Raw genomic sequence first — 16,938 nt, 5'->3', positions numbered from 1 at the left:
CGACGCCTTGAATGGGTCATCATAAAAGAGCGGAGAATTTTGTGATTTCATGGTTCATGGACTTGAAGGTTCCATTGGGAATATTTTCAGCTGTGTGTTCTGAACTCCATGCTTATTTAGGATCGAGTATTGTGAGACCCTTCGATGATCGTGTCATGTTGAGTAGAAATTAAGCGGCACCTGAATTGTGTGAACATTACAGCACACATGTTAGTAATATATCCTAGCAGACGTACAAAGATTCGTCTCCATGCAATCAATGCATGTCAGTCTGAGAAAGGGAGATAGACTGACGCAATTATGATGATACATTGCGCTGGTGTCTGGAGTGGTACTGTACAACTGTTGTTTCGATGTAGGCCTTATCAAGGCAAAATTTACGAACGTGACAGTTTGGGAGTGTGCTTTTTCCGTAAGTTCATGCCAGTACCCGACCTCTGAGTTAGCAGACGAGACAGTCCTGTGCTTCGGTAACGGACAGCATTGTCTGCAGAACATCAAAATGCAGAACACTGCATTTGTCAACATCCGACGCCACGCACTCGATAATCCTACACAGATTTTAATGTGATTGAGAAACAGTTAAACGATTATCAAGCACTTTACCCGGAAACCGATCTCTAAGCTTGAAACGTGTTTTTTTGTACTACGCATGTTGACACTGCGTCCAAATGGGTCTTGAAAGACCTGCTATCTTTAGTGTTGAGGGACTGTGGACTGTCAATTCGAAAGCAGGTCACACTGTGCATAACACAGGAACCAGTGCTTCAAATACTTCGAGAACACATGTGGTTGTAGCTGATTTTATTTTATTTCGTATAAATCATCGACTGTCTATTCAGCCTAAACGAATCAGTATCGATATTTCGGTACTTGCACATGAAAAATTCGTAGTAATCTCCATCAAACTTCATTTAAAATGAACAAATAAGTTTTTGTAGTACAATACCGTCATTAGTACTTAAGGACGAAGGCACGCATTTAGGCCTGTAACGTGCAGCCAACTGCTCGGTATCAGAGTGGGGCAATGCGTCTGATCCCCACGCCTGTCGTTAAAAACTCGCAATCTACACGCATATGGAAATGTACAGATGCTAATTTATGATTCTTAGGGGCAACGTCAAAAGTTCAATGAAGGATAAAAAACTTAATTCTTTTAGTTTGGGGGTGGGGGGGGTTTGACCTAAAAAAGTTTCTATCCTACAAATCGATTTAAGGTAAAAATTGCCAGGGGAATGAATATTTTGAAAAAATAGAGCAGAAATGCACACTTTCGTGTTGAAGCCAGCGGAGGGAGTTGTTTTAACACGGTGCAGAGCTGCACCTGGCCTAGTTAGTGTAAACAATGCAGGCTGTTGGCTTCTGTTGCACCATAGACGGTAGTTTCTCTACTGTCTATGGTTGCACTCTGAATTTCTGGTGCACGTGTAGTCCGCCTGAATGGAGCAGTGTGAACTGAGTTGTTACAACCACCAGGACAGTTGAGATAGTTTTTATGCCTCTGGAAGGAGAAACCTGGACTTTATTGTTGTTGTTCTTGTTCATTCATTGATAAACTTCAAGTTTGTTGCTAGTATGTTACTTACATTGGATGAAACTCAAAGTGTGTTCCCAATCTTAAGCCCCACTAACTGTATCTTTTAGCATTATTTTTATGATTTTACTTTCAAACTAAAATAAGTTGGTGACAATGTAGTCATTTAGGTCTGTGTACACACTTATTATTATCTCAAGTAAGTTAATGCATGGGTGTTTGTACCCATCAAGCCCAAAAGTAAGAAAATGATGAATTATCTTTAAAAACCACCAGATTTGATTGATATTTGGCCTAATTATTGGAATTATTAAATTCTTTAAAAAAATGTCTGCCTAAATCTTGATGAGTTTAGTCACGTGACCAAATCTGATATTTTCCCGCCAAAATTTGTCTTTATTAATTTTAATATTCCGACCGTAACCTGTTAAATTTTCTTGATTTTCTTTGCACTTTTGGAAACAACATCTATCATGTTCTTTCAAAAATGCATGGCACTCATGAAACTCTATCTATACTTCTTTCTGATATTCAAAATATTCATGTAAAACGTCAAAAATGTTGTATTTGTTGTTTTTTGTGAAGAAATGTTATTCAAAATTCAATAATTTTGCATCTGCCACTAGTTCTAACCTAAATTCCCATCCCATGGTACATTAATTGGTCATAATATTTAAAATATTTTGATGTTTAACGGTTGGAATATTCAGTTATTTGCAATATACAATTTTGGCGGGAAAATAACAGATTATGGTCACATGATCTGACTTAGGTAATATATTATGATAAATTTCAACTTAATCAAATGTGAAACATATTTTTGGCAATTTTCACAATTTTCTGACCAGGTCTGATTAAAAAGTATGTTCAAACTGATTTTACATGTATGTAAGCCTATGCCCATGCATTAACATACTAACTACCTGCCGGGGCTATATATGCAATTTTGAACCAGATAAAGATTACACTGCGATTAAATGTTTGCCCAAACATTAAATCACAGCCCCATGCAGAAAAGCTAAAACACTTGATACTATGCATACCTGCACTGAAATCTTCATTTAAACTGCACAGAGTAGTCCAATGTAATGCATAAGGTTGAATGTTTTCAGCCGTGACACTGTGTGTTCTGATTCCTTTGTAATATTACCAATTTTTTAAAATGTCAGGAAATCAAAATGACTGCTAAAATTTTAATTAACATGTCAAATGTTTCTGAAAGGAATGGTTTCCTAATGCAGTAAAAGCTCACATCTCTTCACAGGATAGATTTCAGAGAGGAGAGAATAGGTAGATAATTTGAGGTCAACAAATTCAAGAGTACAGCCTGGCAACAGGTTCAATATAAATCAATTAGGTTTCTAGGGGGGTGGGGGGGGGGTTTGGGGGGAAACTAAGGGAATTAAGTTTTTTATCCTACATTGAACTTTTGACGTCGCCCCTTAGTAATGAGCAACAGCGGAATGGCATTGCACGCAATCTTTTCTAGCAGACATAAAAAGAGAGAAAAAACAGAATCGTCGATGACTTCAGGTCTGTAAGTATAAGCCATATCTTAACGATTAGCTAAGGTGACCGCTCCTTCGACACAAATCATTGAACGTTAACGTTTAAAAAATATCCTTTGCAAGAGAAAGACTACAGTCTTTGTTGCTGCTAGCTTGGATAGTGACGATCTGCATTAGTTAATTGTTTTTGTTATGAAAATTATCACTGAGTAAAAGAATAAGAAAAAAAATATTGTAATTCTTTGGAATAAATCATTTGGTTTCAAATTTGTAGTACTACACTGCTGTGAGCATACTGACAGCTTTCTTTCTGAGTAAGTTATTTTCAAGTTTTCGGTTTCCCTTTCAAGGTGAAGTAGTGGCGGCTGAACTTCTCACGTCCAAAAACAAAAATCACTGTTCAAGTGTCAAATTCGCCTTAATATTGCCACGTCCGTGTTGCCTATAACGTCCTCCACACCACAGTGTTTGCATGTCACCGCACACAAGTCCTGCGTCTGACGATTGGTAGGCATGGCACATTTTCATTAAATGTTCACTTTGCGGGTTACCACCGTCGTCGCACCTTTAGTTAACGGTGTCATGTCAAAAACTCTTATTGCACAGGTGTTGGAGTGGAATGGCCGAAGAAAGCCGAAAGACGCCCCCTCTCTTCTATTTTGTAGGAGTTACTGTCCATTTCTGCGATTGTTTCCCGTCTTCGCAGGGTGCAAGGAACACCCGATGCCCGGAATCGGTATCAAGACACAGACTGACTGTTGTCGCCGTGATGCGTAAAGTAGTCTGCAAAAAAAGCAGAGATAATGCAAAATTACATGAAAAAAGTATGAAGAAACAGCCATTTTCCAGATATCCCGAGTTTTATATTGACACTATCAATAGCGGAAAATCTGTTCATAGATTCTTCTAGTCTAGTGTGAATGCCAACATCCCATACCAGAAGAAATGCGAGCCGAATTCCAGTTCTTCAACTGAACTGCATACTGCTCGTAAAACTGTTTTCAGATGATGGACATACTGCATGACACAAGTTCTGTGCATAACGTGATCAAAGATTCCCATTAAGGGATTATTTAAGTTCATATATATATTTCATATCTATGTATATGATTTACAACACAATAAAAGTCAATAATCAAATTCCAACACGAGGCCGAATACGATAAATATACCACAAGAAGTCAAGTTTGAATATCCGAAGGTTTTAGTTGGGCGTGATAGGCCTGATTAATTTGCGAGACCATTACCCCCTCTGGTTTGCCAGCTATAGTTTGCATTTCATATATATCACACTAGTGTTTAACTAGAGTTTCCATGCAGCAATAGTCATAAACACAACACACTGACAAATGGTACATGTAAAATAAAACTATCTTTGTTAGTTTTTACATATCTTGATGCGTAAGCGTAGTAAGCTGAACAAAGCCACAAGATTCTGCAATTCGAAGAATTCCTAAACCGCTCGACCTTCTCCGATAGCGGACTTTACTATCTGTACAACGGCTATGTTTCCTGTTTATTACCGGCATAAATATTACGAGGGTGACCAGAACGACAGACGGTCACGCTAATGAACGTAACTCTAAACACCGGATACATGGCGGCACAGCTGCCGGCAATTTTCACTGCCCTAACTATAGGTCTACATACCGTGTCGTACTCCCAGCCGTAATGTTTTCGCGCCACACATCGCTGCTGTCTCACGCTCGTGCCGTCGGCATACACGCACTCCTCGTTGATTCGGAATTCGCCGGCCTTGTTCAGCCTGAATAGCTGCGTTCCCCCGTAGCCGTGGCACGGATGCATCCCGATTTCAGCGCCAACTCCCTTGCCCATGTTATCCAGACAGTAGTGGGTGCCCTGCGCTTCAACCTTGTTAGAAAGCGTGCAAAAAGATGGAAAAAGTGAGGATTCGAACTCTTGTACGTTATCACTTATTGACAAAAGAACTCTAAGTACTAACACTTGTCATACATGATATTTTGAGCATGTCAACGACAAACATTTGTACTACAAATGTAGTAACTCGGCCAAGTAAACTTCAAAAGCATTAAATTTTATGTATGACACATGTGTTTTCACTCTGCAATTTCTTGTCCCAACCAGATACCTCAGATCTTATCATTCCATCAGTTGCACTCAATGTTGCAAGACCTTGAGTGAAAACATTGAAAGGCTTATTTACATATATAATGACATTTATTGTTATATTACATTATGCATGGAAATTCTACTTAATTTTGTGTTATACATTTTCCTGTAATCTGACAACCATTAAAATAACAACACCAACAACAACTAAAGCAAAAACAAAAACAAGATTAATCATCATTATTACTATTATCACTATGACTATTATTATTGTATTACTATTACATGTATTGTTATTGTTGTTCTTGTTGTTGTTGATGTTGTTGTGTTGTTATATTATTATTTTTGCAAGTATTCTGTCTTATATGATAACGGATTCGACACACGAACATTTTGAAGCGTTACTTTGTTTGACTTGAGAGTTGTTCATAGTCTCTGCTTATGATGTAGAGGGCAGACATGAAAATGCTTCAGTCGGGGCAAGGTTGTTTACTCAGGTGACAGTTATACGGAAAACAATCTATGAGGGCGCACAACCCTTTGGCTGCAGCTCTGCTCCTTTGTCAATGCCGGACGCTGTCATCATAATAAGTTGATCTATACTCACTGATCCCCATGCTATGTTTTCCGCCGGGTAGGGATATCGCTCTACGATATCGTAGGCAACTTCATCCATGAACCACTGGAAACTATGAGGGCAGTGGTCTTCGCGGAATTTCTTCTGCTCGGTAACGTCGCCGTGCGGTTTACCACGCAAGTCGGGTTTCATTCTGTAAAAATATTCTTTGTGGTCGTCAAGCCAAACCTCGGCAACGCGTAGGTAATTCTGCGAACAAAAAGTGACGGTTTCAGTCAGACGTATAAACGCTCTGGCTTCTAAATACCCTAAAATATGATAAAAAAGCTTGATGTCTGCTGGTTTCACGGTCTATAATGTGTTTTTCTATGACCAATGTTAGTCGGTAGTAACTTAAAAACTACCGTTTATTGAATCGGAGAATGTCAAGACTACAAGCTATACAGTATAAACTAAATTTTTTGTTTTTGCGTTTCACAAAATGTATTTCATGAGTTTTCTTTAAATTACACTTCTTACTATAGGCAAAATATACAGCGTCAGTGTTGCATGTTGGAGACCTATCAAACTTGAAATCGCAGTTGACTCTATTAAATTTGAATACTGTAGTTTGGAGATGTTACTGAAACGTCAGCGTACTTATTACTCATGCGTGATACACTGTATCGCTGAGCAAGGAAATTCCGCTCGGAAATTCCGTCCGGAGAAAAGGCCATGAGAAACAGATCACTTGAAAAATTCTCAAAAGACTAAAATTTGAAAATATTCTGGCATAATTTGACTAAGTTTTGCTTCATGATGTTAAACATTGACCGCAATGCAGTCACTCAATTACACTGAACTGTTCCTATAATGCTGAACGTCCACATCCCCCCCCCCCACGGGGGAAGGCTGACCGACGGTCAATTACAGTTACTCACCTTGCTGACGACGGAGATACCGTCATTTCCAGACCTTGGATAAGAGTAAGGGATCCCGCCTCGTCGATAAATGTGACCCACTCGGGAACAGGGTACAAATTCTAGCGTTCCACCGCACATCCATATCTGCAATTTTCAATCCAAAAAAGTCTGTATGGTACAGATGACCATCAACCCGCAGGTCAAGCGGACATTGCCAGCGAATTACACAACATATGATCTGAAGGTTATTCTTCGAAAACTTGAGTTTCCAAAACTCTTTCTGGTCGCGAGCATTTTGCCATGTAGCTATACCTTTAGTTGCAAAAGATTGTTTCGCTGAGTTTATTGTAAAATAATCAGGAACTTTGGGTATTTGATCATTTCAGAAGTAAATTATCACTGCCAAAGGTCAACATTTTGCTAAAAGATTAACTAAAACGTACTAGGTTTGTCGACTTGAGGCTTTTGGTAACCTTGGCTGTCTTGTGTGCAAAGTGAACGATTTCACAAACAGAACTCGAACAGTTCAATTTGATAGAACAATTTTGATCGGCCCCGTGTTTCCGTTAATGGATTACAATCACGTAATGTTGAAAAATGATGAGATTTGGCCAGACCAACGCGTGGTGGCGATGTAATTGCAGCACCAACTACCTACCTTGAAGGAGATTTCGTACTGCTCTCCTCCCCAGATGTCCAATCCAGAATCATAGCCTCCGATATCAAAAAAGAAAGATCTCGATAAGGCGAAGAGTCCGCCAGCCATGACTGGAGACCTGTAACAACAGCGGAATAATAAGTTTTGAAAACAACAGTGGTGGGAATTAAGGTATATCTGTTCTACCTTTTCATTCTTAGTCGAAGTTAATTGCATTTAGAGTTCGGACTAGTATGAATGTATCTGTATCCGGGCACATTTAATAACTACACTCAATCGCAATCAATTTATTTTCCTTTTATTATAAAAAATATCAGTTTCGACATATTTTTGTTGCTGGTGATTTAAGGTTTGTGACATTCTATTATCTTTTTTTTTCTTGTTTTCCTTCTATATTTATTTTACAGCTAGTTATTCTTTTATATTTTTATGCGTATATTGCCAATGTGAAAAATTCTACTGGCCCACTAATCATGTTCGCCAGATTTTTGTAGATCGGTTAATAGAAATTTGTACCTGTACGGTTCTGTGTGGGTCTTCCTTCGTTTTACTTCTCTTTCCGACACCGGGATTCGTTTGTAGAAGAAATCCCAATTGAACACGCCGCGCGCCACTCCATCACCCTGCGGTCCGTAGTCGTACGTATCGGCGTCTATGGCATCCACAAGAGGGCACACGACAGCGGTTCTAATAGCAATAAAATGCAAAAATATCATTTGCCGGACTGCGGTAAGACTGTTGAAACAATCCGACAGAGGGAGACACAAACGCACATTCTCAAAAGGTGTATGGAAAGTAGTACGCGCCGTGAAAGCTGTCACTATAAATGCGTACTCCCCTGCACACTAGAATTATGAAACGTGGGACATTTCCTTGTTTCCGCAACTGGACACTCCGGCATATAATTGTTTGCATATCTTTATGGCATGATAACAGCGATGTAGGCGCCCTTTTTACCGACTAATCGACAATTTAATCATCTCAATGCAATAACGTCGCTGTTTAAAAATTCATTGAACCAATTTTATGATTGAAAGGAAATATTAATTATAGTAATCGAGTGGATTAGCAATAACACGGCATTTAGAAATTGAATGAAATAAATGCTGACGCTGCATAATGTGGTTAAAACCATCTTGAGAAAGCAATTATACCTGTCCTCCTTGATGCGCGACAGTAACGGTGGCAACCAATTTTTGCTACATTCGCAATGAGCGTCGAGGAAGACGACCACTTCTCCCCTTTCGGCGTTGACGGCGCCAATCGTTCTTGCACGGATCAAGCCTTCTCGTTGCTTGTTCCGAACCAGTTTTACCTTGTCCTTAAACCTGGGTTGGGCAATGTAGTCTTCCAGTCGTTTACCGAGATGATCTGCGGGAAAAAGACCCCGTCGACACATAATTAGAATTAGCTGGTGCATCACTATTTTGGTCAGAGTCTTCTTTGTGCCATATCGTCATGACATCATGACTATTCCTCATGACAGCCATAGACCCTCGAGAAACCCCTCGTTTTTCTCGAGGGTCTATGAGACAGCACACCTTCATATACATAACGTGATGCAGATAACTTGTTTCTTCTTGTCTACCCCGGCGGGTTTTTTTTCAAAGCAGCCGACTATGATATTGCATCTTTTCCCTATAGTTACTGCAAGTGCCTGCGGGACATTTAGGAATAAGTGGAAAAGGTATGCTCGTCAACTTGTTTCGCAGTACGATCCAACATGGCCGCCAGACGACCGTCTTGTAACATCTCAGGCACTGACTCAAGACACCTTTCAAACGATCTCCGTGAAAATCTGTACGCGCCATGGATAATACATACGATGAACAAATGCACTTTCTTGTTTTGCTAAATGATCCAATGCAGCCACCAGGTGACCCATTTTGCTACGACTTTGTACGTTCGGAAAGAATACACATGGCCACCAGCATGACTATCAACATTTTGTTTAACAAGACACAACTGTAATGTGATGTGGCTTGACTATGCATACAAATTTGTATTGTGACAAGTTTAGAGGGGATGGCAAAACCGCCATTTTTGTTCCGAATTTTACCTGAGGTGATCCTTTGAAATACCTGATCTGATTTCTGTTATAGCCGGCACCGTGTACTATGAAATTCATATGGGCACTTCAATTCTTTCGTAAACACTATCGAGTGTGGTCACGGGGCGGTTATTTTGTGTTAATTTTCACATGTCGAAGCTATTACTCAGACATGGCCAAACCATTTTTCCAAAATTTTATTAAAGCAAGACTTGTATAGCGCCAATCAGTAATAATCAGTTTATTTCATAATTAAATCTTACATGTGTACGGTACTTTGATCGTCAGCTTTTGATCGTCATCCGTCCAAAGCTGTTATTTGTATAATATTAAAGCTTGAGAAAAGAGTTATTGTTCCTCGGATTTTTTGGCTAAGCTACAGAGACGGAAAGCGGTTTAATTTTTTTATTTTTTGCTAACCAAAAAAGTCTCCCGATAGTTACATTGTTACTGATGACTTTGGGTAATACAATTGGAACTAGTCTGAGAAAATATGATCCTTTAATTGTTCAAATTTATCAAAAGCGTTTGGTTCCCTGTAGCTAAAAGTTGCAATAAACACGATTGGAACTAATTTGGGATAATTGGATGGTGAAGTAATGTCGGTTTCTGCTGCAAATGTAGGCTTGTCTGCTTTTCTTTTTAAGTTATACACTTGTTTTTATGAGTAATTTGTAAAATTGCAACAATCAGCTATAGAGTACCTAACACTTTTGAGAAATTTGAAAAATACGCGGATCCAATTATGCCAAATTAGTTCCAATCGTGTTAATAGTACAAATTACCTATAAAAACAGCGCAAACAAAGAAAAGTATACGGGCTTAAATTTGCTGATTAAACCAACATTACTACAATATCAAATTATCACAAATTCATTCCAAACGTGTTGTGTCTAGATTTTACAAACTGTCCACAATAATAGAGGCATAAGATTTACAGGCAGTGTTGACAGAACAAATTCTGATCATTTCCACATGCTCTAAGAAGATAACCAAAACCTGTAAACATATCCACCAAAAATGCCCTCTATCTTCTGTAATTTCAAAAAAACAAAATCAAAACTGGCTAAAGTAGAAACAGCGATTCCGATGAACAGTTTCACCATTTTTCCTGGCGTATTCCAGCAAGGCAATATGTTGAATGACGTGAGGAACTTACCCTTGTCACTGAAATCATCAACCATTACAACCTCTGCCAGCAGATGGGGCGGTGATGTGTTGAATATACTGTGAACTGTCCTCATTAATGTGGACCAACCTTCATTGACAAAAACCACCACAACGCTGGCAGTGGGTAGATCTTCCGGGTAGTGCCAATATTTACATCTGTTGACGGGAGTGCGAAAGTAAACAACCGACATGAAATCAATTTGCACAGGCATTTATCTGTCGAAATACGTGGTATATAGATTATTCCGTCCTAATAATCGCACAAAAAGTCGAGTATCTGCAAAATATCTTATGTTTACTTTACTATTAAAACGTGGCTTCACGTTTTTCACTTACGAAGTCTGCGTCTGTTGATAAATGGCTTCATTTCCTCCACGTGGGTAATATCGACTATATTATCCAAGTGAGAGAAGCGAAGTAATTAGTCCATGTCCGCCGTGGAACACCTATGTGCGCTGGGAACGGGGACAGTGGTTGACTACGATATGGAAGACAGCCGCCAGTCCTCGCTGCTCCATTTTCTAAGTACATACACATCGCATTCAAAAGGATTCCTTATTACATTTATCTCTGATTCGACTAGAGAGTAGGCGAGGAAAGCACTCGCAAGCCCATTTTATGTGACGACGCTACATGTGCTTTTTAAACTCGGGCGTGAAAGCAATTCGTTTTACGAGGTGGCATTCGCTCACCGAGTAATCTTATCATGAATTATCGGCGGCACTCCTTTCTCCTCGTGACCTGAATATGTCATGGTGCCGTGTCAGTGAAGTAATTACGCCTCGAATGGCGACGACACCTCCCAACAACATGAAATATAAGTGCTTTATTTCATTCAAGTTATTCCATGTTGGTGTGGTTGATGATGATGCTATGTTGTTGTTGTTGTTGTTGTTGTTGTTGTTGTTGTTGTTGTTGTTGTTGATGATGATGATGATGGTGGTGGTGGTGGTGGTGGTGGTGATGCTGATGCTGATGATTATGGTTATGATGATGATGATCATCATCAAGATGATCATGATGATGGTTATGATGATGATGATGATGATGATGATGATGATGATCATGATGATGGTGATTATGATAATAATGATGATGATGATAATGACGATGATGATGATGATGATGATGATGATGATGATGATGATGATGACGATTATAGTGGTGGTGGTGGCGGTGATAGTAATGGTGGTGATGATGATAATGTCGTAGATGCTGATGAACACTGTTACTATTATAAATATTGATGAAGGTGGCGGTGGTATTTGAACTTGAATTAGCAGGGGTGGCGGTTATAGGGAGAGAATTATATAGACGTGGCCATCTTAACAATGCCAAGGATCTCCCCAGAAAGGTCATTTACATCATCGAGAGCACCACCGCTGGCATCAAAATTATCACTTGAATTGTTTGTTTTGTTTGTTAGCGCGATATGTATATTTGAATATTTTTCAAGTTTTAAGTATCCGCTTATGTATTTGAGTGTGCAATTCGGCTTGGTTCAGAATCCATTTTTCACGTTCGGCACCGCATGACCTAAATATCAAACGCGTTGGTTAGTTCCTTCCCGAGATAACATGGAATTCATGGAGAATTAGCTCTGAAGATGACAGACACCAACCACGTCATTTATAACATCACAACGTGCGATCATCCTCGTTTCATACTTTTTATACAATCCCCATATGCTTTGACGTCTGGCAATTTCAATCGAGAATCGTGGTACTAGTACATTTTAGAAAACTAAAGATGACAACCCTGTTTTGAACTGTAAACGTCAATTCAACTATTGTGAACACAAATCGTTTGGCATATGTCAGGTATTGTCATGAAATTGTGACTGGTAGAGCAATGTCATCGGAAAATCGTTCCAGTTTTTGTTATATATATAGACATGTTAATACATGCCTTGTATTTTGAATAACGCTAACGTGCGAAAACCATATTGGTTGGATGCCCGTCTATTTATGTGAGTGAGCAATTCTGGAATATTCTACTTTTCGCGTTCGTAACCGATGCGATGAGCCCCTGATTTAAAACACGTTAGCTCTGCTATACCTCTGAAATACCAAAGAAATCATCGTCTGCAAAATTCAAAGGGTTTCGCCCCAGACTTTTACATGACATCACACAGTACTGAACAGGAAACATAAATAATGACACTGTACCCGATAGAATGACAGAAATATACTTACTCTGGATCTCTGATGTCTTTTACGGCTCTGTCCAACGAAATTTGATCGCTAATAACCATATTGAAACCGAACTCCCTTTTACTCTGGCTGTACTTCGCCTCGTCTGCCGGATTCAGTTGAACTCCGATGCCATTTTCGCCGAACCCTTTACGAGGTCCGGTATCCGGCGGTTCAAAGTTGCCAATTTGGCCTGGTTTAAGTACCGGCTTCAAGAGTTTGTCCTTCTCTGGGACGGCGTTGGAACCCGGTCTATTTCCACCGCCCTCACTGTTTATAGCTTTCTTGCCGTTATTCTCCAGCTTGGCTCCTGCGTCAACATTCATTGCTCGTCTCCGCTCCTCCAAGTCCACTTCATGGCCGTCAACATGAACTAGCCCTATGCCGCCATCTTCTTCTTTAGGACGGACAATTTGTCCAGTTTCTTCACGATTTTTGTTTCCTGGTATGTTCTACAAATAAAATAAAAATAAACAAACCTATGTCTGCACGGATCGTACAAATACACAAACGTGATATATAATACAATATAATGTAAATATAATATAACACAATATAATACAATATAACATATTATATAATATGAAACATTTTATAAACATGTACATTTCAAACTGTTACCATGACAACTCGTGGCATTTACCAGCATGACATCGTACAACTCGTCGTTCAAAGACGTAGTACATTTGATGACATGATATTTCCATTAGGGAGCAAAGCGCTGAGGTGATATTTTTTTCTCTGCTTGTGATTTTGTTTTGTGTCGTATTTCATGGAAGAGAGCTCGTCGAAGAAATAGTCTCATTAATGTCACTTCACATTCATAAGCGTTAATAGGCACAAATTGCGCGTACACAGGCGGTTTCTCTGGTTACGGATACCGATCAATGCTTTCCAATAGCGCGCATACTGTAATATACACCGTAAACATTTGCGCAAAGAGCTCAAGGAAATGAACTCGTAATGCAAATAACCTAAGTTATGCAGAAGAGGGATGCAAATGGTTTTCATAAAATATCGCCATCAGCAGAAGTTTCGAAATTGTAATCTAAAAATGTGTGCTTGTAAGAAAAGTACATATTTACACACATATGAGAGAGCTTGTGTGTGCCAAATTGTACGCGTATGTAGGTGACCTCTGTTAGCTTTTCAACTCTAAAATTAATGACTTATCTGACTTATGGCTATAACACACCTGGTTTCACCCTAATCTGAATTCGCAGAAAACAAAGACGAACTAGGCTAATTTGGGAGTCATTATTTTGATAAACATTTGTCGGTAATGAGCCATGTTGAATGACTGTATCTACCGAAGACTGTTGAGAAGGCGAGGTCAATTTGTGCATGTCTGTTGTGTAGATACACTGTAGGCTACAGACATGCAGGAAGCTAACCCTATGGCCAGGGCGTTCCTACCTCATTGTGTGTACCCTAGAATTTACAGGTAGAAATGAGTGCATATTCGTGATTTGAACTGATTAAAATACGTCTCCTTACAGGGACCGCAGAATATACCACCGAGAATTCTTGCCGTCTACGGTGTAACCCTTGTAAAAATACTGACTGCTCATTATAGCATTGGCCTGACCCTCGATGACTTCTGTAACCTACTTTGTATTTCTCTATCACAAGTCTATGTCTGTCAGCATGGCTATGTACTACATTAGACGCGTTTCTGTTTATTGTACTGCGTTGGAGCGTGAATCAATCGGTGTCAAGGCAAACTCCAATCAGCAAAGTATGGCATTTTATTGACGTTTGTACCGAAACACGCGTCATGTGCCCCCCTACTGCCACGTCAGCCGTACAAATATAGAAGATGTTCGGCTTAGTATATCAAGATTCATTCCAGGTCTGTACCACTTAAGATTATAGAAGGTAGGGTCTCTGCCTTTCATACCTGAATATCCTCGTCGTCGCCTGTGTCCCACCGTTGATCTCTCGGCCTGCCGACACTCTTGTTTGACGACGACGAAGGCATAAACAACTTCCAACTGCACGCCATGAGGCCGATGGCGGCCAGCAATAGTAACACACGGGTCTTCTTCCAATAATATATCGCCATTCTTCTTCTCACTGAAAGTGAGGATCGTCCCCTACTGTGTCAGATCAGCGTATCCGGATTGCAAATTACCTAATTTTTGCCCACAGTAACCACCTGTTCGCACCTGTGCAACATCGCGAGACATACGCAAAAAGATCTGGGATCTATGGTCCTTGTACTGTCTGCCAAGTGGCGTGGGTTTTTGTTTTAAGTCTCCATGTCACTGAGGCAGGACGACCTTTGGAAGCGGAAAACCATAAAGGACGCGTTGATATAGGGAAACTTTTCGAAAGCACCAATGTGCGGATTGCAGACTCCCTAGGCTGCAATTTAATTTCGTGGGCTGGCCGTGTACGACGAACAGCACTTAAAACATACTGCCGTGAAGCTTCCTAGAATGACCAGTTCTCGACTCTCTGAAGGTTAATACAGTATCCTTGGCGAGTAGAGATGCACATGTACAAGCGCTATCCGACTGACTTAATGCAGGCCCGTACACATCCACGTTTTCACATTAACAACAGACGTCCATTGTGTCGCCTATCTGAACAGTGAAGCAGACAACGCTATACCGCTTAATAGGCTTACACGTTGCAATTTCACCAACGGCGATCGCTTTTGAGCGGATAAGCCATGGATAGATTTGGTATGATATACTGTATGCCACGTTGCACGTTTTGGTATTGATGGGGGCGACGTTGCTAGTGAGCGGACCGCAGCTCAATGCCTCAGTGTCAATCGAAATATGGCTTCTACACTCGGAGCCATATGCAAGGTTCCCACTGCACAGTTGATGAATAGCACAGCTGGTCAAGCTATACATGTAATTAATCGGAGGAACACGGCTGTTCTCCCCACAACAGAGACGGCTTACAACGCAATGACCTTTCGAGCAGATTATAGCACCGAGGTATTAGACTAAATGACCTACAGACGTATTGTTCCACCACTGCACCCTGCCCAAGGCAGCCAAGGCCTACTGTACACGTTGATCATGACAAATGCTGTGGCTAGGCCTAACAATAATACGGCGCGGGGTCATCGATCACTGCCGGTGAGAGGTCACAGTCGCTGGTTGGAGACACCTCGTCAAGCTTTCTGTAGTGGGTCATCGGGCCCTCTTTCCGGTCACCGTGCAACTCCGCACATCTATTTACATCATCTTCCGTTCGGCGTGTCAGGTCATTTTGACATGCCTGTATCGTGTCGCTGGCACGAGCTCAAAACGTCACCTTTGCTCAGAGCATTGCGATTATATATTACTACCGTAATCCTTTCGTCTGACAATTTTTCAATATTTACTCAATAAATTATTGACTGAACACTCAAAACTCAATTCCATGCAATTCTGAGTAAAAAGGTTTTATAATCCCACGAGACAGATCGTATAACGCTATTCGCTACCTGGAAATAAAGTGGAGGCCTCGTAGGGCTTCACGGCGTCTTTTTCTCAGCGTCATTACGGTAGCCCCTTTCATTTCATTTTGGTGAAGTCCAATGTTTTAGTAGAATTTCACCAGCATTGTAGCGATAATTACAAATGAATTTGGCTGCGTTCACAAAAAGCGGGGGTGGGGGGAGGCTGGAGGAATTCAGGGGATTCGAAGATTTTGGGGGAAGCAGTAGAGGGGGACTTGAAAGTTTTGCTCTACCTATGGGTGAACCTGAAATTCTTTGGTTCCCTTTTACTTTTTACATTTTCCGATTGCAGGGTCTGGTAGGTAATTCAATGAAAAATGAATAACATTTTATTGCCATCCAATTATTCTAATATTAGTATTAATTAAACAAAATCTAGAACAATTTGTCTCATTTCATGACTTTTATCTCGAAAAAGTCTGAATGATATGCATGATCTTTTCGTTTAAAAACCAAATGTGCGGGCGCAGTAACGGGACAGAGACTGCAAATGTTGAATAATTTTTTTCAGTATTTCTATGCAATATATCAAATACAGTTTCTTGCTGTCCCCCTACAGCATGCTGAAACGCACAATATTCAGTTTGTCGACAAAGTCTGTATGTATAAATATACATTGGGTGATAATTGAATTAGAGTCCAGACTGAGTGAAAGGTCATCATATTGTCAGTTATACAAATGCACGGTACACACATACACAGGCTGTTTTGGCAAGCTGAATATTCCACAGTCAAACCATAGACCCTCGTTTTATCGAGGGTCTATGGTCTATGGAGTAGAACAAGAACGCAG

At 40.2% G+C, this 16,938-nt stretch overlaps 1 protein-coding gene across 1 annotated transcript; it reads right to left on the bottom strand.

Annotated features, from left to right (window-relative positions):
- Nucleotides 1-792: 792 nt before the first annotated feature.
- On the bottom strand, nucleotides 793-16,014 carry LOC139150036 (N-acetylgalactosaminyltransferase 7-like). The gene is made up of 11 exons (XM_070722184.1): nucleotides 14,583-16,014; nucleotides 12,686-13,134; nucleotides 10,480-10,646; nucleotides 8,425-8,641; nucleotides 7,787-7,957; nucleotides 7,271-7,388; nucleotides 6,631-6,756; nucleotides 5,741-5,959; nucleotides 4,693-4,914; nucleotides 2,974-3,825; nucleotides 793-1,107 (listed from the first exon to the last, which is right to left on the bottom strand). Exons 1-10 carry the CDS (start codon nucleotides 14,745-14,747, stop codon nucleotides 3,697-3,699), a joined length of 1,983 nt encoding a protein of 660 aa, XP_070578285.1. The 5' UTR covers nucleotides 14,748-16,014; the 3' UTR covers nucleotides 793-1,107; nucleotides 2,974-3,696.
- Nucleotides 16,015-16,938: the final 924 nt, after the last annotated feature.

Source organism: Ptychodera flava, chromosome 14, assembly GCF_041260155.1.
Source record: "Ptychodera flava strain L36383 chromosome 14, AS_Pfla_20210202, whole genome shotgun sequence".
Classification (NCBI taxonomy): domain Eukaryota; kingdom Metazoa; phylum Hemichordata; class Enteropneusta; family Ptychoderidae; genus Ptychodera; species Ptychodera flava.
Note: the sequence above shows the minus strand (reverse complement) of the source record. Positions and strands in the feature narration are given on the sequence as shown.